Raw genomic sequence first — 26,849 nt, 5'->3', positions numbered from 1 at the left:
AATAAATGACCAGTGGGAGCCCAGAGGGCTCTGCCATGTAAGCCATATGGCAATGGGGTCAAGGTCAGACCTGGAGCTGCCTCCGGGGACCTTAAGCTGGTGAGGACAGGGTTTTAATGAGAGTCCTGGTGGACTCTGAAGGCCAAGGTGGGTGCTGGTATCAGGGTCCCGAGGCCAAGTCCCCCATATAATGAGGGCACCTGGAACCCTCCTTTCCTGGAGTTGCTTTCCCAGAGAGGACAGGGCAGGTAGGGGGTGGCAGCACAGGGGGTTAAGGGCCAGGAGGGCTGGCCAGGCAGCCTGCCCATGGCAGCCCCTTCCTAGGCAGCCTGAGGGTCCACACTCTGGGCCTAGGTGGTGGCCTTCCAGCCTCAGATCCAGGGGGTGAGGCCGGCACAGGTTGGCAAGTTGGGGTCCCCTGCCCTGGGTCATCATTGTCTCCAGGGCTGGGGCTCAGTGGACCTTTCAGGAGGGGGGATTCCCTAAGACCACCTCCCTGCTGGATAATTTATTCAAGGCTCAGGTGACAAGCTGGGTATGAAATGCTTTCTATCCATATTACCACATTTACCAGGTATCAATAGTTAGCATTTATGCGTGATGACTGAAGGGTCAGGCACATCTTAATCCTCTCAGCCACCTTGTTAAGAAATTAGCACCTCCCCTCCCCCCCCCCAAAAAAAATAAATTATCCCCATTTTTAAGATATAGAAATTGAGGTGTTCAGGGCGGCTCAAGATCACATGGCTGGGTGAGTGGGCAAAGCCAGGATTTGAGGCTGGATCAATATGACTCCTAAATCCCTGTTCTTTCCACGCCCCGCCCCACCCCCAGGGCTGAGGGGTGACAGAGATGACTAAGACCCTGCTCCTTCCCTTGGGTGGGGTGGTGTAGCCACAGACCTATCCTGGCTCAGCAGTGCGCTGGTCAGAGTGACATCACTGCCGTGGCCGGGCAGCCAGCCAGTGGAAGGCTGATTCATCTCGTGGAGAGAGGCCTTGGGGAGGGGTCGCTTCCCAGGTCTGGAAGGGGGAGCAGGAGAATGGTTCCAGGCCAGACACCTCCTGCCCTGCCAGACAAGGGCCTGCTTCCCATAGGTCCTTCCCCTCCGAGCCCAGCCCATCACCGTCCTCATCAGGGCAGGAGAGGACCCCAGTGGGGAGGGGGCGACCCCAGAGCCCACACCCAGGGTCAGAATTCTGCAGGGCAGGTGGTCAGGCTCAATCCATCCCCGAGAGGACACCTGGACTGGTGTGGCGGGGAGCACGGAGGCTCCGGGCAGACTGAGGCAGGGTGTTTTGGGTGGTGAGACAGGGTGGAGGTGGCCCTCTGGGGGGGCTTTGGAGTCTGCAGGGGAACTGCTTGATTGGCCTGAGGTGGGGGAGAAGCCTCCCCAAAGTTTCAGACCAGGAAGCTCGGTGGGTTGAGAGACATCGGTGAGGGGGGTTTGTAGGTGCTCAGGCCCAGGAGTGGGAGGGACTCAGGATGGGAGGAGGGGCGAGTCCGGGTGGGCTGCGCGGTGGAGGTGGTGGGGTGGGGGAAGCATGGCGGGGAAGGGCTAGTCTGCGGGGGGTGAGGAGTCCAGGCGGCCCCGGGGTGTGGGAGGGGTGACTGGGGATCGCAGAGGGGAGAGGCGGTGGGGTGTCGGGCGGGGGTGGGGGTGGGGGGTCCGCGTTTGGGGGCGGAGCCGGCGCTGGGTGGGGCGCCAGGCCGCCGCCCCCTCGCCGCTCCCGGCGGCGGGCGGGGACCCAGGCCGGCGGGACGCGGCGCCCGGCCGGCCCACAGCGCGGGGAGCGGCGGCGCGTAGGCGGCGGCCGGCCGGGCTGGTCCGGGCAGGTCCGGGCGGGGAGCCGGAGCCGAGCCGGGACCCCGCGCCGGAGCCGAGCGAGGACAGCAGGCCCGGCCCCGCCTCCTCCCCGCCCTGCGCCCGCCGGTCGCGCCGGAGTTCGGAGCCGCGCCGGGCAGGGCCGCGCCGCCGCCGGTCCTCGGTCCTCGGTCCGCGGGGAAAGCCGGGTCGCGGCGCCGGGGAAAGCCTGATGGCGGGGCCGCGGGGCGCGCTGCTGGCCTGGTGCCGCCGCCAGTGCGAGGGCTACCGCGGCGTGGACGTCCGCGACCTGAGCGGCTCCTTCCGGGACGGCCTGGCCTTCTGCGCCATCCTGCACCGGCACCGGCCCGACCTGCTGTGAGTGCCCGGCGGGGGCGGGGGCGGGAGCGGCGCGGCGGGGACCCCCGCCCCCCTCAGTGACGCGGGCCGGCGGGTGGCAGGCGCCGCCCCCAGAGACCGAGACTCCGACCCCACCGACGGGCCCCGACGCCCGTAGGGTCCCTGAGACCCCAGCCCGGGGCACACCCCGCCCCCCAGGGCCTGGGACCCCGCCCCTCGGGACCCCCACCGGCGCTCGGTTGCCTCCGCGGCGGGCGTTGGGGGGTGGCCCCGCCCACCGGGCACTGATTTCCGCCTCAGGAACTCCCCCACCCCCAGGTCTTGACTCTTCAAAGGGGGCACCGAGCCCTCTTTGGGGACCCTGTCTTTCCTGCACTAAACTCCTCTCGAACAGGCACACTGGCACCCCTCCCTGGGAGGCATGGAGGCCTTTTCCCTCTTGGGGGGACCCCCTAGCTCTGAGTACAGTGAACCTCACTTCCCTGATTCCCCCTGCGATCTTGTCCCCAGTGCCTGGCACGCGGGAGGAGACCTAGTTACAGGGCTTGGATGAATGGATGTAAAGGCCACAACCCCCGTGAGGACAGACCTGCCTCCGAGCGTGTGCCCCACGGTCCTGCTGCCCTCAGTGGGCAGGAAGGCCACGTGGAGGCTCCTAGTGTCTGACTGGCAGCCACCGGGTATGAAATGTCTCCTTCCTTCTTGTCCCCAGCTGCCCAGTGAGGTGCTCATGGGAGATTTATTCAGACCTCCCCTCCCCCAGCAGTGGACTTGGGGCTTCTATCTCAGCTCCTTGGGTCCTTGACCCTCTCCCATTCATTCATTCATTCATTCATTTATAAAACACTGAAAGTTTACCAGGTGCCTGCCATTTCTGGTGCTTACAACGCCCGCCCCCACCCACCCACCAAGGGTGCCTGAGCCTGGCAGGGTCCAGAGTCTCTGTATCTGCTCCACCCCCAGACCTGCCTCCCCAAGGACAGCACCTGAGAGGGCTTTGAGGACGGAGGGACGGGAGGAGAGGGTGCCTCAAGGATCCGCTGGCGCATGCACTGAGTTTCCTCTGTGCCACGTGGTACAGTGTCTGTGGGTGGTGGGTCGGCCCTGGAGGAGAGGGCTTTGGGGTGTGGGTGCAGAAGTGAACGGGGTGAGGTGGAGACAGACGTAGGTGGGCCCTGCCTGCGGTGGGGTGTGTGACACCTGCACTAAGAGAGGTTGGGTGCTCAGGAGGGGCTTGAAGGACGACGGAGAAGGGCACCCAGAATGGAGGGGAGGGCTGGAGGGGTCTTCTGTTTTGGCTGGGGGGCAGGTGGGGAGGCAGGAGGCAGGGGCCAGGGCCAGGTGTGAAGGGACTTGGGTATCAAACGGTGCAGGCTGCTCGGTCCGTGTTCAGTGCCATGTCCCAGGTGTCCCTTGGGTAAATCACTGGGTCCCCCCCAGGCATCAGCTGCCTCATCTGTAAAGTAGGGTTGATAATAAGACTGACCTCACAGGGCTGTTGTGAGGATTAAATGAGGAAATGAGCATTCAATTAACATTAGTTATTATAAGCAGTGTTATTAGGCAGTCCGGGGGTGAGGATGCAAGTGTCTTACTCCTTCCTTTATTCAACAAGTAGTCACAGAGTTACTGCTCTGTGCTGGGCACGGTGCCTGGCAATGGAGATAAGAACCAAGTAACACAGAGGCAAACCCGCACAGGCTCCCACGCCGCTGGGAGGAGCAGACAGAGGCAGGCGCAGGGCTGATCATTCCCCGTGGGAAGTGCTCTGTCAGGGATGGGGCGCAAGGCCTCCCAGATGTCACCTAGTTTTCAAGGGGATAGCAGGAGCCAGGTAAGGGCGTCTGGGCCGAGGGGACCCCCGATCAGAGGAGGCACAGGCAGTGCTGCTGGGGAGCATGGCGCGTGGTGGGAGGGCCGGGAGGAGTGGCCGGGCCAGAGTGCTTAGGGCCTCCTGCTGCCCAAGGAGGCTCACAGGGCTGTGGGGGCCATGATGGCTTGAAGCAGGGGAGGGATGTGGCCGGAGTTGGTGAGGAATGGAGGGCGGCTCCCCTCCGGAGAAGAGATCTAGGATCTCACCCAGGCATTCGCTTGCAAGGCAGGCCAGTGTGGGGGCTGCCAGCCCATTGCACAGGACAGAAACTGAGGCCCAGGTCCCACCTGAGGCCTAGAGAGGACCTCAGCGGTGCGGAGGGGAGGGTCTCCACGAGAGGGGGGTCTGGCAAGCAGCATCTTGAAGTAGTTCAAGCTCCTGGCACTGTGGGTCCTGCCTCTGTGTGTGTGTGGGGGGGGGGGCGGGGGGGGAATCTGCTGCCGTGTTCATTCCCTCTTCCTCCAGTCCAGGCACCTGTACGCTCCCTGGAGGGCAGACACCATGTGGGTTTCATTTTTGTGCCCTTCATCTCTCCCAGAGCCAAATAGAACTTCCTGGGCCTTTGAAACTCGCAGAAAATCTGTTACCAGAGCCCAGAGGGTGATTAGAGACAGGGGTGGGGGCAGGGTGAGAGGCTGGAGGAAGAACTGTAGTGTCTTGGGGGCCTTTACAGTTTTACCCTGCTGCCAGGACGTCTTCATTCAATCAACGTTTATTGAGTGCCTACTACGTGCCGGGAACTATGTAGGGTGCTGGCGACACAGGGCGAACGAAGTCCCACCTTTCTAAGAACACTGTTGGGGAGACCGAAAGAAGTGGCCGAGACAAGGTGCTTTGTCCCATTTGGCCTGGGTAACAAGCCTTTGTCTTGGGGGCTTCTGCTGGTGTCCCCTCACCCCACTCAGCATCACAGCCCAGGAGGCTGCGGGTTAGGCGCGCACACTGCTTGCTAGGGGAGTTAGGGACCCAGCTGAGGGGAGAAGGAAGCAGCCTGGCCGGGGGTGGCAAAGGGGGCTGAAGCTCTTACACAGCCACCTCCCCTCTGTCCGGTCCATCCAACCTTGGGGCACCTCCTTCCGGGGTTCTCAGCTTACTGTACCTGGACTCTGCCTGGAGAGGCTCGGGGTCGGAGGGCCAGGGGAGGGGCGTGCTTGCCCTCTCCCTTGTCTGTGAGGCCTGCCCTTCACCCAGCGCAGTCTCTGCCAGTCCTCCCACCAGCCTGGAAGAGCAGGGCCCGGGGCCGGGGCCTGGGAGGACGCGCTGCCTGCTCCAGCCTCTGCCCCCCGCCTCGGGCAGTCAGGCTGCAGTTTTCAGCCATAGAAGGGCAACCACTGGGGCGGTGCACCCGGGAGGCTGCCAGCAAGAAGGCTGGGCTGCCTCTCCCGGTTTCAGCCACTCTAGCAGCCTGGAGCCGGGAGGGGGCGAGGGGGATACATAAAGCCAGCAGGCTGGCCAGCTGTCCCCTCCGGGGTCCCCCAGGCCGGCCCTGCTGCCTCTCACCTGCCTCAGCTTAGGAGCTGGGAAAGCCTTCGCCGCTCCCCCAGGAGAAGGTGCCCCGGAGCGGCCCAGCAGGGCAGCCCGCCGGCCAGTGCCTGCCAGCAGCTCTGAGGCTGTTCTGTTTGCAGCCCAGTTCAGACTTGCTCTAGTCTCGGCCCCTTAAGAAACAGTCCTCTTCGGCTGGGTTGGGGTCCAGCATGTTGGTGTGGCTTCTCCAGGTCTGAGACAGGCAGCACAAGGACCAGGGATGTGGATTCCCAGGGCCGGCTGGTTCCCCCTCTGCGGGCCTCAGTGTTCTCATCTGAATCGGGGTAAATACCAGCCAGGCAGTTGAAAACAATGTAAATTCAAGACAGGAGCTCAGCACAGCACTGGCGTGAGGCCCTCAATCCACGGATGTCCCTGTTTTGACAAGTATTTGCCCTGGTCTGGCCAGGATGTGGCTTCCTGGGGAAGGGCATCCAGATTCGCAGTGAGTTAAGGGATCTTCAGCCTGGAAGCCTGACCTTGAGCCCGCCCCTTCGAGTGATTTGCATCTTCTGCTTGGGTGCCTGAGCTCAGCCTGTGCCCCACCAGGAAGGCCCAGCTCTACAAGCGTGTGCTGTTGCCTCAGTTTCCTCCCGGCCAGTCCACAGACCCCGCCCCCTGGGATGAGGTCACCCACCTGCCCCTTCCTTGGTCCAGCCACCTCCTCAGCGCTCCCCCTCCCCTTTGCCTCTTGCAGAGATTTTGATTCGCTTTCCAAGGACAATGTCTTCGAGAATAACCGCTTGGTGAGTCCTCCTCCGACAGATGCAAGCACAAGAGGCTGTGGGTGGGGTGGGGAGGGAGGGGTGGGGAGGGGAGGGGTGGGGTGGGGAGGGGTGGGGAGGGGAGGGGTGAGGTGGGGAGGGGTGGGGAGGGGTGGGGTGGGGTGGGGTGGGGTGGGGAGGGAGGGGTGGGGTGGGGTGGGGTGGGGAGGGGTGGGGAGGGGTGGGGTGGGGAGGGGAGGGGTGGGGAGGGGTGGGGAGGGGTGGGGTGTGGAGGGAGGGGTGGGGAGGGGTGGGGTGGGGTGGGGTGGGGTGGGGAGGGGAGGGGTGGGGAGGGGTGGGGTGGGGTGGGTAAGGGTCTTGCAGGGCAGGAACTGTGGGAGGGGCTGCCTTGCACTGGGGCCCTGGCTGCTCCTTTCCCCACCCCTGCTTCCCTCTGGCCCGCTTGTCCCTGGAGCACCAGGCCATCATGTGGGTTCAGAGCTGAGGGGAGCCCATGCCCACCTCTGCCCTGGTACCCCTCATCCCACTGACGGGTGCCCACTAACCCTGCCTCCTCCCCCCATCCTGCTTTTGGCTGCTCCCCACCCCTGCACCTGTTCCCACCCAGGCCTTTGAAGTGGCCGAGAAGGAGCTGGGCATCCCTGCTCTCCTGGACCCCAATGACATGGTCTCCATGAGGGTCCCCGACTGCCTCAGCATCATGACCTACGTGTCCCAGTATTACAACCACTTCGCCAGCCATGGCCAAGGTGAGAGGGGGCAGCCCTTCAGGGAGACGGGCCGTGGCCCTGGGGCTGGGCCTGGGGCTGGGGCTGGGGCGGGTGGTGGTTTTCTGCGCTGCAAACAGGCAGCTGGGGCGGCCGCCCATCATCCATGCACTGGATCGTTCGTCCACTCATTGAAATGCCCTTTACGGGGTGAAGCAGCACGTGTGCTGGGGTACAGCTGTGACCAGGTCGCTGCCCTCCCGGAGCGCCCGTCTGGTGGCGGGGACCGATGACAAACACAGCAACCCATAACGGAGCAAAATAATAGGAAAGGAGACAAAGCGGGGAGGGGGCGGTGCTTACCGCTGTCTGAGTTCACCTCCCTGCACCACCCCCACTTCCTGTTAGCAGACACTTCCCTGGGTTTTTCCTCCAGCGGGGAAGTGACCGTGGGCTGTTGTGCAGCCTCTTCCCCAGAAGTGACCTTCAAGGCCTGAGAACTGAGAGGCTGGGGAGTTGGGGATTCCCTGGGGGACAAGGGCACTTCTCTGCTCTGAGTCAGGTCCCTGCGGCGACAGAGCCTCCTGCCTGGAGAATGCCCATGCAGGACTCTCCGGGGGCAGCTGGCACAGAGAAGTGAAGCAAGGAGCCCAAGGTCACACAGCAGGAAGCAGAGGCTGGGTGGAGAATACAGGTGTCCAGACTCCTGCTCTGGGTCACTTCCGGGTCCTGAGGGGGTGGGCGCCTGGCCCCCCCTGCCCCAGTTCAGCCCCGCCTCCGGCCTCTGCTGTCCATGTGGACGGTCCCAGCCCATCTTTAAAGAAGCGTTCTGTCAAGTCAGGTCTTTTTTTCCTTTTTAAAAGTAACACATGTTTACTATAGACAAGTTAGAACACAGAAAAGGACATCAAAATTAAAATAATCTGTTACTCCCCTTCCCAAGATATTGCTAGGGATTAATATTATACTTGAACAAATAGCATGATATGTCTTTTAGTAGAAATCAAATTAAAAAGATTTCTTAACCTCTAAGTCTTTGGTGAGAGGCAATAAGGTGGAAGTTAAGAGCGTGGACTCAAAACTTGTTATCTGCCATTTACTCTCTGGGCCACCTTGGTCACCTCTCTGCCTCAGTTTCCCCTGGCAATGGGGATGAGAATAGCGCCCACCGCGCAGGGTTGATGTGAGGAGTAAACGAGGAAATGTCAACCTGCGTGTGGCTCTTATTTAGGACTCAAGGTTGGTGTTATTATGACGTCTTTCTTCCGTTGGTTAAAATTTAGCTTACTTACCTAGAATCACAATTTGGTCCTGTCTTCTGGAAGGTTCCCTGTCGAAACCCCCAGGCTCTCTCTACTAAGCTCTTCTTCTGGGGACCTGTGGGGTGGGTGGGGGCCGTCGATCCTACTGTTGGTGGTCCTGGGTCCTCACCAGGCACCCTGGGCGGAGGGCGCCCTGGTGGCCCAGCTCCCTGAGCTGTGCCTGGGCCTGCGGGGATTCTTGTTGCTAAAAGCACAGCTTGTACTTTTCATATAACTTGGCCCCTAAATGCAAACCATTTTTATCCCACCTGCTGCTCAACCAGAGGAAACCCAGCGATGTGTTCCCACCCTGGAGGCAAAGCTGGCTGTTAGACGCCCCCAGATGGGCCCGTTCTGTACTTTCTGGGCCAATGGAGGGATTTCAAGGGTGCTTTTGAATGGACTTGACTCTCACCGGGCCGGGTCACCTTGAACCTGGCCCTGGCCGAGACACTGAAGTGCCATGCCGAGTGCTCAGCCTGTGCCACGCTCTGTGGGTGCCAGTGACCCTGGGCACATCAGCTGACCCCTGACCTCCAGGACCACAGCCTGGTCTGGAGCCAGAGTATGAGTCCAGGACGCCCAGCGCCTGGGAAGTGGGAGGAGGGGTTCCAGCCCCACAGGGTGGCAAAGGCAGGTGTCGTCAGGATGAAGCCCAGCTTCTGAGTGGGGCCCCTGAGGTCCTCCCCACACTTAGCTCGAGCCACTCACGGCCCCAGTCTCTTGTGCTTCTTGAACTCCTCACATTCTTTTTGTTTTTAAATGTTTTTATTGATTTATTAGAGAGAGAGAAAGGGAGAGGGATAGAGATAAACATCAACGAGAGAGAAACATCATCGATCGGCTGCCTCTTGCACACCGACCCTGAAACTGGTTCCACCGGGAATGGAACCAGTGACCTCCTGGTTCATGGGTCAACGCCAGCCCTGAGCCACACCAGCCTGCACACATCACGTTTTGTACTGCTAAATCTCTTCTTGGTGCTCCTCCGGCCCCAAACTCCATGTCTGTTCCATTTCTCCCACCCCAGCACATGCTTTCCGATGGATCCTCTAGTCTCCACATTCTGCCTCTAAGCAGTCTGCCCCGCTTTACTTACTCCAGGTGCTCCCGTCGCCCCTGCCCCATGTTCAACCCAAGACTGTGGCCACAGTATCGCCTCTCTCTGCCCCTGCAGACTGTCTCTGTTCACAGCTGCGTGGCTCCAGCACTCACTCACTCATGTGACAAATGCCTATGGCGCGCCTGCTGTGTGCCAGGCACTGTGCTAGGGAGAGAGCTGAGAGTGAAACACGCACAGAGCCTGCAGTCTATTGGATTGGGGGGGGGGGGCAGTGAGAGACGGGGGAGAGAGAGTGAGAGAGAGAGAGAATTGTAATAAGGGACATAATGTTAGGAGAGTCCAATGAGGAAACAAAGGTAATGGGATGAAAGCAGTGGGAATAGGGAGTGGTCGGGAGGCCCTCTCCGACGAGGTGACGTTTGAGCTAAGCCTTGAGAAGGAGGGGAAGGAGGCATGTGAAGATCTGGGAGGAATGATCCAGGCAGGAGGGCAGGAGGGGCCTGTGTGCTTCAGGGAGTGAGGGGAGAGGAGACGAGGACAGATGGGGTCCGAGGGGCTGGGACTTGAGTAGGCGGCTAGGCTTCCAAAATGTTTTACTACGATTCACGGTAAGAAACACAGTTCCCATCACAGTCTAAGTTCAGGCGCACGTATGTAACTGAAACAAGTTTCAGGACCTGATTCTTCCCCTTACACATGTGATGCACACAGATACTTTCTATTCTGTTTCACTTTGGTTGTTGTTAATCTTCACCAGAGGGATTTTTTCCTTGATTTTTAGGGAGAGTGGAAGGGAAAGGGAAAGACAGAGAGAAATATCGATGAGAGAGGAACACACATCCATTGGTTGCCTCCTGCACGAGCCCCGACCAGGGCCGGGGAGGAGCCTGCAACCGAGGTACATGCCCTTGACTGGAATCGAACCCGGGACCCTTCGGTCCACAGGCTAACGCTCTATCCACTGAGCCAAACTGGCTAGGTTTTTTGTTTTTTTTTAAGTACATTTATTGATTTGAGAGAGAGAGAGAGAGAGATACAGGAACATCAATAATGAGAGAGAATCGTTGATCGGCTGCCTCCCACATGCCCCACACTGGGGACCAAGCCCGAAATCCAGGGATTTGAGCCCTGACCTTCTGGTTCATAGGTCGACGCTCATTGAGCCACACCAGCCAGGCTGTTTCATCTTTTAAATGTGCTAGTTGCAGTCCACAAAATTGATTTCAGGGTCCATTAATGGACTGTGACCTGAAGTTTGGTAATTTTAGACCACAGTAAGGAACTTGGGTCTTATTTTTTAAATTGTCATACAGTAAAATGGACTTTTTTAAATACAGTTTTCTGAATTGGGGTGTTTATTTTAATCCCTGGGTACCAAGTAGGTAGGTGCTTAGTGAATATTGCTGAAGGAATGAAGGAGTAGGATGTTGGGGGAGGCTGGGTGGGGTGGGTGGGTTTCTCTGGTGCGAGGGACAGCAGGCAGGTTCTGGGCCGCAGCTGCCCACTGGGGCGTAGGTAGGGCAGCTCCTTGCGGGCCCCAGGGAGCCAGCCATGTTCCTGATCCTTCAGGCCAGCGCCCCGTGGTTCCTTTCTTTTCCTTCCCTCCAGCCCCCGTACCCCGGTGGGGAGGAGGCTGCCCATCCTGCCATAGGCTGGGCACTGTTAGTTCTGGGATTGTGCTGTTGCCTCTGCACACGGCCCTGTGCGGTAGGGGTCACCGCCCCCCTCTGCCGAGGCCCAGCGAGGGTGAGCAGCTTGCATTCAGGACTTAGCGTGGACGTGGAGGTGTCCGCTGGTCGGGGTAACGGGGGAGCCTGCTCTGGTCCCGCTGCATTGGGACCGAAGGTGATGTCTGTGGAGCTCAAATCGTAGGTTGGGGCCTCCTGGAAGTCCGGGTCTCCACCTGCCTCAGGTCTGTTTTCTGTCTCTTGGCAGCCGCTGTCTCAGCACCCAGAAAGGGCCTGTCCCCCTCCTCCCCGCCACCTGCTCCAGTGGAACCGGAAGACACGGCTCAGGTAGGCAGATGCCTGGGGGGGCGGGTGGGGGCGGGTGGGCAGGGGCAGCTGGCAGTGCAGTGTTCAGAGGACACTTGGACCTTTTCCCAGTGGCTCTGGAAGAGGCGTCTCACAGGCCAGGCCGGGGGTCAGGTCAGGAGTTGCCAGGCCTGGGAAGGGGGCACGGGGCAGCCACCTGGGCCTGACGGGATTTAATACACTCGCCTGGCGAGACAGAGCTTTCACCGCCTGATGGTTCTGTTTACCCTCCAACAGCCCTGGAGGTGGCTGTGCTGTGTCCTCATACACAGATGAGAAAACTGAGGCTCAGACAGGCTTGCTCAAGGTCACAGGGCTTAGAAGTAGAGAAACTGGGAGTTAAGTCTGCTGGGGCTCAGGAGGGAGGCAGAGAAGGCGGGCGAGGACAGTCACCCCGGGGCCAGCCTGCAGGGCCGGCAGCCGTGAGGGTAGGAGCAGCCGCGGGAAGGGGTGGTACTCAGGAGCCGCCTTTCTGGTGGGGAAACTGAAGTCAGGACTTGCATGTTTCCATCCTGACGCAGAGACGTTTCGCCCGCTCTGGGCTTAGTTTCTCATCTGAGACGGTGGCTCTCGCACCCTGTCCCCCTCCAGGGCTCTGAGAAGCACGTTAGCACTTGGCAGGTGTCTGCAGTGCACGTGGGGGGCAGCGGCCATTAGAGGGACTAGGGTGGCTGCTGACCGTGCCCCCACCCCCAATCTGCCCGCCCTGTTCCCCGCAGGGCGAGGAGCTCGCCTCGGGTCACCTGTCGGAGCCGGGCGCCCACCGGACCCCCAGCAGTGCGTGCGCGGCCTGCGGGCAGCACGTGCACCTGGTGCAGCGGTACCTGGCCGCGGGCAGGCTGTTCCACCGGCACTGCTTCCGGTGAGTGCCGGACCGGCGGGGCCTCCACCCAGCACCCCAGCAGCAGGGAGGGAACCTCCGTGGTTCAGCATCGCCGTGGGGGGCACCTTGGCGGGCTCTCCGTACGGAGCACCCTGCTTATCCATTTACTGGGGAGCAGCCGAGGCCTGGGAGGGGCGGCCGGCTCATCGTCATTAGAGCTGGGCCCAGGGTTCTGCCCGCGGTGCTCTTGGAGGCGACCCGCCCGTGTTTTAGGAGCACAGTCGGCTTTAAAAGCCACTGCGGGGGAAAGGGTTTTAAAACTCAGTAACAACCTGCTTTCTGTGTACGGCTCCCCGTGGGGAGAATGGAATAAGAGGCAAGGAAAATACAAGCAATTTAGAAAAGATGTGATACAAGGAAGAAATCAGAAAAGGAAATTGAAGAGTCAAGGGAGCCGGTGCCTGACAGTTGCAGGATGCACTCTTGTGGCTTAGTGTGTGTGTGTGTGTGTGTGTGTGTGTGTGTGTGTGTGGCGTGTGTGTGTGTGTGTGGTGTGTGGTATGTCTGTGTGTGTGTATGGTGTGTGTGTGGTGTGTGTCTGTATGTATGTGTTGTGTGTCTGTGTCTGTGTATGGTGTGTCTGTGCATATGTGTGTGGTATGTGTGGTGTGTGTGTGCTGGGTGTGTGGTGTGTGTCTGTGTATGTATGTGTTGTGTGTGTGGTGTGTCTGTGTCTGTGTATGGTATGTGTGTGGTATGTGTGGTGTGTGTGTGATGGGTGTGTGGTGTGTGTGTGATGGGTGTGTGGTGTGTGTCTGTGTATTTATAAAACTTTTTACAGTGACCCCCCCCCCCCCCGCCCCAGTAAGAAATCCACTTGACATTGTGACCAGGTGTGAATACAAACCTGAAGTAAAACTCACAAAAGTAGAGGCACAACTGGAATAAGAGTTTGGAAAAGCAAGTGTGAGCCCGCTGACATTTATTCTGTGCGGGTTTCTTCTGTCCTTAAAACAACAACACAAACCACCTGCTGGCCCGGAGCCGTGCCTCAGTCCCCGAGCCCTCATGGCGGCCGCGCCGCGCTCCCCGGACGGTCCTCCGGGGACACTGCTTCCTCTTGCAGCGCAAACTGACCGCGTTTCACAATTTCTGCTGCTGCTTCCCGTGGTTTTATTGTTCTGCTGCGGTCCTGACAGTTCCCGCGTGCCTTTTCCTCTGGGAAGTCCAGGGTATTGAGACAGGATCCGGCTGGCATTTGGGAGGAGGGGAGGGAAGCGCCCTGGGTGCTGGGGGAGGGGCGGCCGCACGCTGGGGCGCTGCCTGGTCAAGTTCAGTGCCCACCCGTTCTCCCGGCAGGTGTCGGCAGTGCTCCAGCACCCTGATCCCCGGGGCCTACAGGGCCGGGCCCGAGGAGGGCACCTTTGTGTGCGCGGAGCACTGTGCCAGGCTGGGCCCGGGCGGGCGGGGCGCCAAGCCCCGGTCCCCACCGCAGCCAAAGCGACAGCAAGAAGAAGGAGGGGAGGCAGCAGCAGAAGCCACGGATGTGGAGGGGGGCGGCCCCGGCCCTAGGGCGGCTGCAGGGGCTGAGGCCCGGCCCCAGATCCCCACCAAGCCCTGCGTTCCGGACAAACCACAGGATCTGGCCAGCCCCCAGGCCGGCCGCCCCATGCCCGCCCCCAGGAGGACCTTGGAGAGCACAGCCCCGACGCCCTCCGTGCCCCCGACGCCCTCTGTGCCCCCGACGCCCTCCGTGCCCCCGATGCCTCGGCCCCGGTCCAGTCTGCAGCCTGAGAACCCGGCGGAGCAGGGAGGCAGCAGCCTGGTGAACGGTGAGCAGGTCCAGCTGGGCCGGCACTCGCTGGTGTTTCAGTGACACGTGCCCTGGGCGTGTTGATGGGGCCTGTGTGTGTGTGTGTGAGTGTGACTGTTTCCGAGGTCATTCATGCCCCAAACAGTGACTGAGGCCGCGGGCACAGCTCGAACAAAGCAGATGCATACAGAGGGTGCCCCGGGCTGCCCATGCTGTGTGTGTTGGGGTGTTTGTGTTCTTCTGTGTGTCTTGTGTGCTTCAGTTTCGGGGTGTGGAGCAAGTGCACACGGTGTGTGCCCGTGTCCCGACTGTATCCGGGACTCTGTGTGCCCGGCCATTTTGCATACTCCATCCGGGTGACCTCCCTCTCCCGCCCAGCCCATGTCCTTGTCTGCTGTCTGACCGGGGAGTGCTCAGGGGCGGGGACAGGCCCGGTGTGTCCCTGGTCAGGGGGCCTCTGGGGGCTCTGTTCAGGCTGCGGGGAGACCCCTGCCCCGGCCCTCATGGCAGGACTTTCCCAGATGACCTGCCTGGGCTCTGTGAGCGCATGCAGGCAGGGCTCCCGGGCACCTCCGATGAGCTGGCAACCCTTCTCACCTGGTCAGGGAGGGCGCTTAGGCTAGGAGGGCCGTGGGGCTGGGGCAGAGGCTCCCAATGGCTGCTCGGCTCTGTTCTGAGCTGGGCACTGGGCAGAGATGGTGCTCACCTGTGTGTGCCTTGGTGGTGTAGCCAGTCTCCGGGGGGAGCCGGGCGCAGGCGGATTTCAGTAGAGCCTGAAGTGTTAGGGGGCAGGGGGCTGCTGTGGGTTCATGGAGGCACTGGGGTCAGGAGGCCGCCAGGAGGAGTGGTGCTGGGTGCGTGGAGACGTTTCCCATCCACAGGGGCAGGTCTGAGGGCACTTGGCTTTCCCTTCTCAACGGAAATGCAAATGGGGTCTCAGAGGCCTTGTCCTTGCCCTTCGACCTCCTCTGCCTGTCCCCTCTGGTGCTTATCTAATCTCCCTGCCGGGGTGGGAGGGGCACGTGTGCAGGTGAGGTTGCCATGGCCACCTGGAGTCCGGGACCGGCCAGGTAGGAAGGAAGGACACTCCTTGGTGAGGCGGTCACTCTGGCTGGCGACCCGGGTGCCCCACTGCGCTGCCCGGCCCACAGCGGCCATGAAGGCCTGTCTCACCCTCCTTTCCCTTCTAGGAAGGCTGCACGAGCCCCCCGTCCCCAAGCCGAGAGGGACGCCCAAGCTGTCAGAGAGGTACGGGCCCCGAGAGGCTTTCGGGCCCTGGTGGTGGGAATGGGGGGCTCCTGGGACCTGCTGGGGAGGCACAGGACCCACTCTGTACCCTCCCAAGAATGGGCAGGTTCGTCTCTGGGTGGGGAGGGAGTGCTGTGCCCACATCCCTTCCCCTGAGGCTCCCCGGGGCCCCTGTCCTGTGGGCAGCGGTGCCAGGTGGAGACACCCACCTCTGAGGTCCCCTCGCCTCCCCTCGCCTGTGCTGCCTTCGTGACGTGGGCGGCCTGGGCCGGCTCACTGAGCTGGGAGGATTGGCAGGCAGGTGGAGACAAGGCCAGCACAGCGCAGCTGGGTTCCTGGCTCAGCTCCTCCATCGGGGACCCTGCGCCCAGGCGAGGACGTCCCCGATGCCCCCTGTGGGTGTGTGACAGCACAAGAGTAGTTAAGACTCAGTGAGCACTCGCTGCGTGCCCGGTGCTGTGCCCGCTGGACCCTCCCGTGACCTTGTGGGGTGAGGGTCACTATTGTCCCCATTTCCTGGTGGGAGGCGGATGCAGAGGCCCGGCGGCTTTCTCAGTGTCTCAGAGGGAGCCCAGTGGGTCTTTCCTGGGCTGGGCTGAAGGTTCACCCCCTCTGGGCCTCTAGGGGTCCAGTGGGGATGTGACCGTCAGTCCATTTCAGCCTGCGGCCCAGACCGGCCTCCCCGTGCTGGGGCGGGAGAGGAGGAAGGCGCCGTTTCTCACCCGTCCCCTTGGAGATGGACGCAGCGCTGTCCAGAGAGAGAGGCCGCTGCTCCTTCCCTCCTAAGGGCTCCTGCCTCTCCCTGCTGCCCTCCAGGACGCCCGCCCCCAGGAAGGACCCGCCCTGGATCACACTGGTCCAGGCAGAGCCGAAGAAGAAGCCAGCCCCGCTGCCCCCGAGCAGCAGCCCCCGGCCGCCCAGCCGGGACCGCAGGAGCGTGGAGAACGGAGGCGAGGAGGTGGCCCCGCGGAGCCCGGCGGCAGCTGGCCTGGAGCCCAAGCCCTACAACCCCTTTGAGGAGGAGGAGGGCGAGGAGGCGGAGGAGCCCCCTGCTGCACCCAGTCTGGCCACCAGCCCTGCCCAGGCCCACCCGGAGTCCACACCCAAGTCCCTGCACCCCTGGTACGGCATCACCCCCACCAGCAGCCCCAAGACCAAGAAGCGCCCTGCCCCCCGGGCGCCCAGCGCATCCCCGCTTGGTGAGTGTGTCCCTGGAAGCTCTCCTGACAGTCGGAACGCGGGGGTCAGGGCCGGGAGCGGGGTGTGGTTCAGCAGGATCCCTCTCGGCCAGGTGCCGGGTGGTTCACCTGTGTCCCCTCATTTACCTGGAGCTAACCTGTGAGACAGGTGCCCTACCCCCATTCGCAGGCAGGGAAACCGAGGTACAGAGAGGGTAAGTGATTTGCCCAGGTCCTCACAGCATTTAAGCAGCGGAGGTAGGATTTGAATCCAGGTCCTAGACTCTTCGTTTAGCTCGGTGACCCCCCTTCACCTGAGAGTTCTCGGGTGAAGTGTTGAGCATGGCGTTGGCTCCCAGCAAAGCACATGGCAGGGCTTAGCTGGCCTCCTGCCTAGCTAGTCACCCCCTCCCGTGGCCGCTGACAGCCTCGGGCTCTGACCTGGCTGTGTGACTCGGCCCCTGTGACTTTGAGCAGTTCCTTCCCTGTCTGTCCGTGTGTCTGTCCCGGTCTGCTCACCTGGAAGCTGGTGGTGGTGGGCCAGCTCCGGGCGTGCGTCCCTCTGCCGGGCTCCCTCCTCCCAGGCACGTGGTATCGTGGGCTCTCCCCAGCTGCCAGTCTTCTCAGCCCTGGGCCCCGTCACCTTCCACCGTGGCGGGGCCGGCTGCCTCCGAGACCTCAGGGGAGCCCTCAGATTGTGGGGCCTAGAGCGGGTTGGAGATGATCAGAGGCAGGTGGTCTGGGGTCCCACTCTGGCCCTGCTGGAGCCCTGAGACCCTCTAACTGAGCCAGAGGAGGTGGTGGGCGGTGTGAGACGCAGACGACGAGATGAGCTCTGAGCAGACTCACTGGGTTCACCCCCAGCTGGTGCCGGGCGGTGCCGTCGCTCTGCGCCTGCGGCCTTGTCTGGAAACACAGATGACGACACTTCGAACACTTTGAAGCGTGGTGTCGTCACCGCACGAGGATGTCAGTGGGGCGGGCAGAGCTGGCCAGAGCGGGCCGCTCCGAGGCTGCCGCTCCTCGCGTTCCTGAGGCCCCTCCCCCTCTGCTGGGGGCACAGGCACGCCGCCTCGCTTTCCTTTCCGTTTTGTCTGTGCCTCCCCTCCCCTGGCAGATTTGCCTTTTTTTATTTTTATTTTTTTAAGGCTAAATTTTTTATTTATTTTTATTCTGTTTAATTAATTAATTAATTAATTTATTTTCAGATTTGCCTTTTAAACTTGGCTTGGCTTGGGTCGGCTCAGATATGGGAGGGGAAGTGGAGATGGTAGCCGTGCTGGGCTCCATCTGGACGAGGCAGGACATGGTGTCCGCGGCCACCCGCAGATCTGTTGAGGGGACCATGTTAGGCGTGGCGCCCACTTGCTCATCTGTTTGTACAGCTCTCCACGCCTCCCGCCTCTCACACTCGGAGCCGCCCTCGGCCACCCCGTCGCCGGCCCTCAGCGTGGAGAGCCTGTCTTCCGAGGGCTCCAGCCAGCCCGCCGGCGGGGACCTCCTGGAGCTGCCGGCTGTGCCCAAGAGCTCCTCAGAGCCTGCTGTCCATGCTCCTGGCACCCCCGGGACCTCTGCCGGCCTCTCTGCCGGCTCCTCCCTCTCCTCCTCTGGGGAGCTGGTGCAGCCTCCCCCGGACCGGACGCCCCAAGCCAGCCCTGGCCTCGCCCCCGATTCCAGGGGCAGCTCGGGTGTCCCGCCAGCCAAGCCCTGCAGTGGCGCTGCCCCCACCCCTCTCTTGTTGGTGGGAGACAAGGTCCCCAGGCCTTTGCCTGGCACCTCATCCCCGCAGCTCCAGGTAAAGGTGAGTGCCTCACCCTCGCCCGGAAGCTGGCCTGTCGGTGAATGGGGTCTGGTCTCAGGGCAGGAATGTCCGTGGCCTCTTACTTCTTGACTGACCTGGCCGTGGCCATCTACCCATTCACCACTCCATTCACTGAGGCACAGAAAATCTGTCTGTCGTTCGTCCATCGGCCAGACCTCCCGTCCATTTCTTCACCTGTCCACCCGCCTGGCCTCTAGGCATTGATGCATTCAGGCACCTGCTCACCTGCCTATCCGTGCACTGCTCCATTCGGGATCCACTCACCCAGCCACATCCATCCGCACGTCCTCTGTCCACCCCTCTGCTCCCTGAGGCCCTGTTTATGCCAGAGGCCCTCCCAGGCCCATCCTGCACTCCGTCTCCTCTCGGGGGTGGAGGGGGCATGAGGCGACCATCCCAGGGAGCTCATGACCTTTGTGGGCTGTCTGCACACTTGTTTCAGTTCCATGCCAAGAACGGGGGGTCGCCAGGGGTCAGGATAGTCCTCTGGGCACCTGGTTCCTGAGGGGCCTCTCTTGCAGCCACAGCCCCTCTGGGCCACCAGGTTCTGATCGTCCACTTTCGCCCCCCCACTCTGCCGCTCTCTGCAGGCCCGAGGCTGGTCCAGCCCCGGGGGGAGGGGCAGGACGGCTCCTATGGGCAGCTGTGGTCATGGTCTCACTGACAGAGGACAAGGCGGGGAGGCAGCTGAGCTATTGGTCCAGCCTCTGCCCATGTGCCTCTCGGGCATTTAACCTTCCCTGACCTCCACCAAGGCTGCCTGTCCAGCTCGGCCACCACCTGCTAGACCTGGAGGAGGCCGCCCCGCCCCTTCTCTGGCCCCGCCCCCTTTCTAGGCCTCAGCGGCTCTGAGAAGCCCCAGGGTTCCTGGGTGGGAGGTGGGGGAGGGGTGACTTTGGACCGCCCCTCTTTAGGCCTCTCCCTTTAAACACCCTTTTGGGTGAAGGAATTGTGTGTCTGAGAAAAGGCTGAGAACCCCCGAGGGGCTGGGGTTTCAGGCTGTTTGGCCCTGCTGAGCCCCTCAGGGTGCGACTGTGGAGAGAGGAGGTAGAGTCCCAAGTGGGCTTCCTTTTGAGGCATCCCCACACCCTAACCCCAAGGTGAGGCGAGGATGGCAGAGGCACTGTGGGCAGAAGAGGGGTCTTGGGTGGGTGCTGTCCTGCGGGAACCATACCTGCTTCCCGGCCATGCCTGGACTCCGAGCAGCTACCCCTGAGGGAACCTCTCCCCGGGCTGCACGGGGGGGGGGGGGGGTGAGCAGGGCCCCCTGCCTCCCCAGCTGCTGGAGAAAGCTGGGTAAACACTCGGGGAACACTCCCCGGCCTGTGAGGCCTCTCCATGGGGCCCTGATGACCCCTGTGCTTCCAGTGGCTGGGGGAGTGGTTGGAGGTGCTAGGGCTGCCGGCTGTGCTGGCCTCAAGCGGGCAGGGCTGTCCGCAGAGGGACAGAGGCGGCTCTGGGTGCACGCAGGGGCCAGCGGAGGAGAGGGTTCTCACCCAGGAGGGGGAGCTGCTCTCCGCCACCTGCTGGCCAGATGCAAGGCGGGGAGGGGCGGGTGGAGCGGGCGGTGTTCCTGCTTTCGTACTTCCTGACTGGGCCACGCTGGGCAGGGAGCAGTGCCTGTCTGAGCTGGGAGTCCTCGCTGGGGAAGGGGCGGCTATGAGGCTGAATTAGCTACTACAGCTCTGTTGCCCTAAACTCCCAGACCTGCCCCCTGCCCCCAGGGCTGATGGCTGCCCGCCCTGAAACATTCTCAGCGGGCCTGGGTCCTTGGGAAGTGCATGACCTTGAGCCGATTACTTAACCTCTCTGAACCTGAGTTTCAGCTGTAAAGTGGGCATTACAATACCCACTTGGCGGAGCGGCCGTGAGAATTAGACCAGCATGTGTACAAGTTCCCAGGGCAGCGGCTGCACTGGCCGTGCTGGGGAGTGGGGGTGTGTGCTGGATGACTGAGCGCCTGAGACTGAATGCTGGGGGATTCCTCTCTGCGGGGGCCTCCTCCCCTGCCCCCGGGCAGCCTGCTTTCCCAAGTCCCACTGCTCCCTTCCCAGACTTACCCTCTGTCCTGTCACCTGCCTTTAGTCGTCCTGCAAGGAGAATCCTTTTAACCGGAAGGCATCGCCCACAGCGTCCCCAGCCACAAAGAAAGCCACCAAAGGACCCAGGCCGGCGAGGCCACCCGCCCCGGGACACGGCTTCCCGCTCATCAAGCGCAAGGTACCAGCTGGGAGCTCCAGACTGCCGGGCCCAGCCCCCCCGTGGCAGCCGCAGGCTCCCCATGGGGCACTTGGGGAGGATGGGCTGCCTGGGTAGCTGTGCCCGGGTGTTGGAGGGGCGTTGGGTGGTCCAGCTGGAAGGTTCACTTGGCCGGGGGGGGGGGGGGGGGTTCGAGCAGGTCAGCTGTTTGCAAGCAGGAGCAATGGGCGGGGCCTCCCGCTCGTCACTAACAGGAGCTCAAGGGTCAGAGCACTGAGATGGCTCCCAGTGAGATGGGCCAGGCCCGCGGTCGGCAAACTCATAGTCACAGAGCCAAATACCAACAGGACAACGACTGAAATTTCTTCTGAGAGCCGAAAACCGACTTCTGCGCACGGGCCACGCAGTTTAAATCGCACTGTACGTGCACGCCCGCACGTGGTATCTTGTGGAAGAGCCACACTCAAGGGGCCAAAGAGCCGCATGTGGCTCTCGAGCCGCAGTTTGCCGACCACTGGTCTAGTGTTCTCCAGTGTCCCTCTCTCTGTAACAAGGCCACTCACCCTGGGATGTCGCTCAGGGAGTGGCAGAGAAGGGCAGGGCTGCCACGAGAGGCGGGAAGTGAGCCTCCCTCTGTGAGTGCCCATTGGTGCTGGGGCCAGGGGCATGGAGCAGCCGTGTCTGTGCCCACCCTGGGTGCTGCATAGGGCGTGGGAGGGCGCCCGGGCCCGGGGCCTGCGGCGGCCAGTGCTGACCCGAGAACGTGGAGTTCCTGGCAGCAGGCCGGGGGCGGGGCGCTGTTCCTCAGTGACCGGGTGCTGTCGGGCAGGTCCAGGCCGACCAGTACATCCCCGAGGAGGACATCCACCGCGAGGTGGACACCATCGAGCGCCAGCTGGACGCCCTGGAACTCCGTGGGGTGCTGCTGGAGAAGAAGCTGCGAGGCGGGGTGAATGGTGCGAGAGCTGCGGGAGGGCCGGCGGGCGGCCGCGGGGGTGGCGGGCGCCGCTCTCGCTGAGGGCGGGACCCGCTGCCAGCCCTGGCCTCAGTGGGCATCTGGTTGCAGAGGGCCACGAGGACGACATGCTGGTGGACTGGTTCAAGCTCATCCACGAGAAGCACCTGCTGGTGCGGCGGGAGTCCGAGCTCATCTACGTGTGAGTCCTCCCCCCGCGGCCCCGCTCCCCGCCCTGGGACCTGTGCAGCTGGGAGGGGAGAGACGCCCCACTTTCTTCCCACATCACTGACGGCGCTGGCAGGGCAGCCTTGTGTGGGGCCGAAGTAATAGTCGTCTTATTCCCACCCTCCAGCTTCAAGCAGCAGAACCTGGAGCAGCGCCAGGCCGACGTGGAGTATGAGCTCAGGTGCCTTCTCAACAAGCCAGGTGAGTGCAGCCTCCTGCACGCGGCACCAGCCAGGGCCTGGGGACACGGGAGCGGGCCCAGTCCTTCCCCTGCAGGCTGGGGGTGGACGGACAGCGCCCTGATGGGACACACCGACTCTGGGAACAGGGCCAGGGGGAGGGCCGGGAGGCGCCGTCTGGGTGCATCAGTGATAAACTGGCTGGAGCCAGCGGGGCGTGTGGGCACACGGTGTCGGAGATGACTGGCCACAGAGCACCGAGCAGACACCTGTGGCTGCCCCCGTCCTGGACCGTGTGGGTGGGTGGATCCCCGGGGGGTGGGGCTCAGGCTGCAGAGCCCAGGGCTGCTCTGATGAGCAGATGACAGCAGCTTCCTGTCCAGAGGCAGCTCTGGGCTCACGCCCTCAGGCGAGAGCAAGCACGTCAAACTCTCGGCCGCATGCTTGGGCTAGAGCTCAGCAGGACCTGCCCGCTCTGGGAGGGAAGGTGGAGGGAGCCCCTGCACAGCGTGACTCAGGATGACTGGGAGGGAGGGGCAGGGCCGGCTCCGGGCGGGGGAGGGGCAGCTGGAGGGCTGGGTGTGGAGGCAGACCATTCTGTGTTTTGCTGCTCATGTTCTGGGGGCGGGCCTCCCTGAGCCTCAGTGGCTTCAAGTGTCAGACAGGATGAGGGTATCTACCTCATAGGGTGTTCCTGGGACCAGGTGGCAGTGGATGTGGAAATATTCTGTGGCCCCTGAGGGGTGGACAGTGATGGTCATTAAGTGGCTGAAGTTGGGGTCTGTGGCTGTGACATGGGAGCCGCAGCTGCAGGCCCAGAGGCCCAGGGACTGTGGAGTGTTTAGAGGGAGCCAGGGCTCTGGCCACTTCCTGTGGCCCAGGTGTGGCACCGGCATTTCCACAAACAGGTGAGGAGATGCAGAGCCAGAGAGGTGGAGTCTTGCCCATGGATGGTGGACCTGGGCTTCTACCTGTGTCTCTGACCTGCGCCCGACCCTGTAGACACAGCCCTTCCTGCCAGCGGGGTCGGTGGCCCTGCCTCTCCATTGACTGGGGAAGTTGGGAGGTGGGATGAGACCCGGAGGCCGGAGGGTCCCTGGGAAGGCCTGGGAGAATAGTCCCTCCCAAATCTCAGGGAAGGCTAAGGAGAGACCACACTGGAGGGAGCCACAGTGACACCCCGTGGCCAGAGTGGGCAGAGCACCTGTATGGCGGCCAGCCTGGCTCTGGCCTTACTGTGTGGCTTGTCCAGCCCTCTGCATGGTGACAGCACATCCTGGCTTTGTCACCCTGTCCCAGAGGTTGTGTTGGCGGGGTGGAGACCCATAGATACCCTAAGGGCTGCAGATGGTGAGTGTCAGGTTACCCAGGTTCAAATACGGGCTCCATCCTTGCTGTGTGACACTGATCACGGACTTGACTTCCCTGAGCCTCAGCTTCCCCATGGAGATCGGGCCCCAGGTCTGGGAGTGGCAGAGTAGGGCTTGGACTGGTGGTGGCTGAAGCCCGAGCCGTCCCCTCACTGTGCGGGCCTCTGCTGCTGCCTTGTGCGAGGTGAAGCGGAGGGACGCTGGGGCATGGCTGGGGGGCCTAGATGCTTATTTCAAACAGCGAGTCCTGTGGTGGCGGATGTGGGGGGGGGGCCTGCGGGCTGGGTGGGAGGAATCCTAAGGGGCGGGTGGGCCCTGAGGTGGTCCTTGAGGATTCCTGAGAGGAGGCTGGAGGAGCAGCAGGTGCATGGCTGGGCTCCCTGCCCCAGGGCCCCCTCTAGTCTGCCCTCCTTCATGGCATTAATATTCCAATAAGCCACGTGGGTCACCTGGCTTCTCCTGCACGAGGACCCCTGGGATTCCCTGTTCTTTCTGCACCCTGCTCCCTCTGGCCAGCCGCCTCGGGAGGTTCTCAGGAGGCCCAGCTCAACCCTGCCTCCTCCAAGAAACCACCGTGAGCATTTATGAGTGAATGAATGGATGCCCAGAAGCAGGAAGCCGTCTGGCAGGCGCTGGTCTCTGCTCTTAGAGCAGGTGCTGTGCTGGCCCTCCTGAGCCCCCACGGGTGGTGTTTTGGAAGGCAGCCTAATAACCTTGGTCCCTTCTATAATAACCTTCATCTTTCCCCCACGTGGGCTCCCACCCATCTGCTCCTCCGTCCTGGCCTCTCGCACAGGGCTGGCCCGAACTCAGCACGTAGGGGTTGCTGCCTGGCTTCCTGGGAAGGCAGGAGGGTTTCCTACCACTCACACCCCCAACTTTCTCCTTGGGCAGAAAAGGACTGGACAGAGGAGGACCGGGGCCGGGAGAAGGTGCTGATGCAGGAGATGGTGACCCTCATTGAGCAGCGCAATGCCATTGTCAACTGCCTGGATGAGGACCGGCAGAGGTGAGCAGGCTGGGTCAGGGCTCCCCTGGGGCTCCGGGGGAAGGGCTCAGAGTTGCCCTCACTGCATCGACCCCAGTGCACCCTGTTCACCTGGTGGAGCCGGAGGCTGGAAGGGACTGAGATTTCTGGCCCTCCCTCCTGTGGACATTCAGCGTCCCTGTCTCGTTTCAGGGAGGAGGAGGAAGATAAGATGCTGGAAGCCATGATTAAGAAGAAAGGTGAGGCCCCTCCTCGGCGCTGGCCCCTTTAACCTCCAGGTTGAACGGAGGGGTGGAGTGGGCGCTACAGGGATGGCGTGTGCCAACTCCCAGTTCTGTTTTGTTGAGAAGGCCGTGTGTGGCGAGGCAGGCGGCCTGTGGGCAGGAAGGCCGTGGCCTGGGCTTGGAGGGTGGGTGTGGGCTGCCCGGTGCCCACAGGGAGCCCCGGTGTGCAGTGAGCATTTTCCCAGCGTGGTTTGCCTGAACTCTGCATTCCTCCCGGGGAGCTGCAGCTGGTCTTAGAAGTCTGTGGGCTCCAATAGCAGCACCGTCCAGCAATAAGGCAGGGCCTGCAGCGGTGAAGGGAGCACTGAGCGGGGAGGAGGGAGACCTGGGTTTAATCTTAGTTCCACCGTGACTCATGTTGTGGCCTTGCGGCTGCGTCTAGACTCCAGTCAGGCTGCTGGGCTTCCAGTCCCGCTCTGGTGCGTATTAGTGGGGACCTGACTGACTCCTGGCCCTCAGAAGGGGTGGCAGAGGCCCCGCCGCCCAGGCGTGTGCTGAGGGTGCTGGGACACGTGTGGGAAGCACTTCGCCAGGGCCTGGCACCTGCGAAGAGCTCAGTCGGTGCTGGTCCGTTGCAAACCCACATTTTCTCGTCTATAAAGTCAGGGGCAAGGAGCGATGATTTCTGAGGTTTCTTCCAGCTCTGAGTCAGTGTTTGTTTTGGAGCCCACAGAGCTGTGAGCACCGGCCTAGGGAATCAGCCTTTTAAAGATAAACGTATGCCATACTTCAGAGTTCTCACATTCCTTTATCTCGGATCCTTGCCAAAACCCTGGGAGAGAATATGGTTCCCATCTTGTAGGCAAAGAACCAGAGGCTGAGGGCGAAGTGACGGCCCAGGGCTCCCGGGAGGAGGTGCCGGCCTCTGCCACACCCTCCCGCCCCCATGTTGTTCAGGCTCCCCTCTCTCTCCGGCAGAGTTCCAGAAGGAGGCTGAATCCGAGGGCAGCAAGAAGGGGAAGTTCAAGAAGGTGAAGGTGCTGAAGCTGCTGACACCAAATAAGCGTGACACCAAGAGCAAGTCCCCGGGGGACAAGAGCTAACGCGAGGGGACTCCCCCGCCCCCGCTGGCTCAGCCTGACGGTCTGGTTCTGAGGACTCAGATGCTGTGACAGACCAAGGAGCAAGCAGGTCCAGGCTCCTGGGGCCGGGGAGCGGCAGCTGCTGCGCACACCTGCCCCTCACACCTGCCCCTCGTCGCCCAGCCCTGCTGTGACGGCAGCTCCTTGGTCCTTCCCTGAGGTGTGCGCACGCCTCCTGCCTCTAGGGTCCTGCTCGGCAGGCAGAGAGCAGGGCTTGGCTGCGCTGGCTGCTTCCTGCCCGGCGGGGCCCGGCTCAGTTCCCGTCTTCTTCGCGGGGCAGGTGGCCCGAGTCTGCTTCTCCCTCGGGACCTCTATTTATGAAGTCTCCTGGTTGCTCAGTGACTGTGTCCTCAGCCTGAGTGGGGCTGATGGATGAAACCCTCCATCTCTTAAGTTCTAGGAGGTGCTTCCCTCATTCCTTGCTCTGTAGGGACCTCACAGGACAGGGGCTGTGCTGGCCGCCCTGGGGAGCTGGGGGCCCCAAGCTGAGTCTCCCCACAAGGGCCTCTGGAGGCAGGCTTGGTGGCAGCTCCCTGATCGACTGAGGGGTCTGCTTCGTAGGTGCTAATCCCGGTTCTCTAACACACTGTAGTCTGAGGCCCCATTGAGGCTCACCCCGCCCCCCAGGGGGGTGGGGGGCGTATTCCTGCCTGTGGTCATCACCAGTCTGTCTCCTCACACTCCTGTTGTTCTTCCCCGACTTATTCCCACCAGAGGACTGATGGCCACTCTCCCCACTGGGAGGAGCGATGGGGACGGGCCTTTTCCCAGGGACTGTGCCAGCAGCTCTTGGTCGAAGCACTGTTGCTCTAAGCTAGTCTGGGACCTCCAGGCCCGTTCCCTCAGCACACCTCTGGGGAAGGATCGCACTGTATTTCGCCAACAATAAACGGAGACCACCTCATTGCAGGGCCCTCAGCCTCGGGTGCTGTGCCTTGGCCCGGTCTGCCTGCCTTCCCGCCTCCAGGTGCCTGGCCTCGCAGGTGGCCCAGGAGGCGTGTGGGGGCTTTGGCCTCACTGCCTGCCCTCGGGCGGGACTCCCTTGCTCTGGGGGGAGAGGTGGCTCCTGCCCGTGTAGCCCCTGGCAGCCCCCTTCCTCATGTGCCTGTTGCCCTGGGGCCGGGTCACCGACTCCAGGGCCTTTCAGGGGCCAGGATGCAGAGCCGGGCTGGGAACCTGAGGGGTGGCTCCGTTGGGCTGCCTCGGTGTCAGGAGACTCGGGTGGTGCGAACTACCGTGGGAATGTGCCGTGTCGTCAGATCTTTCCATTTTTCAAAAGAAGCTAGAAAT

The 26,849-nt window shown here is 62.2% G+C and overlaps 1 protein-coding gene across 2 annotated transcripts; it reads left to right on the top strand.

Moving 5' to 3' along the window:
• Positions 1–1,745: 1,745 nt before the first annotated feature.
• On the top strand, positions 1,746–26,847 carry MICALL1 (MICAL like 1). Of its 2 annotated transcripts, none has more exons than XM_079775088.1 (16): positions 1,746–2,182; positions 6,259–6,307; positions 6,894–7,035; positions 11,293–11,372; positions 12,110–12,252; positions 13,573–14,045; positions 15,217–15,274; positions 16,091–16,473; positions 17,838–18,253; positions 20,360–20,494; positions 21,303–21,429; positions 21,540–21,630; positions 21,784–21,857; positions 24,100–24,214; positions 24,386–24,432; positions 25,396–26,847. In XM_079775088.1, the coding sequence occupies exons 1-16, from the start codon at positions 2,037–2,039 to the stop codon at positions 25,518–25,520; spliced, it is 2,604 nt and encodes an 867-aa protein (XP_079631214.1). In that variant the 5' UTR covers positions 1,746–2,036; the 3' UTR covers positions 25,521–26,847. The 2 variants fall into 2 exon arrangements, with proteins under 2 accessions (XP_079631214.1, XP_079631215.1); XM_079775089.1 differs by lacking the exon at positions 1,746–2,182 and adding an exon at positions 2,199–2,844.
• Positions 26,848–26,849: the final 2 nt, after the last annotated feature.

The sequence above is a fragment of the Cnephaeus nilssonii genome, assembly GCF_951640355.1.
Source record: "Cnephaeus nilssonii genome assembly, chromosome: 6".
In the NCBI taxonomy this organism is placed as follows: Eukaryota; Metazoa; Chordata; class Mammalia; order Chiroptera; family Vespertilionidae; genus Cnephaeus; species Cnephaeus nilssonii.
Note: the sequence above shows the minus strand (reverse complement) of the source record. Positions and strands in the feature narration are given on the sequence as shown.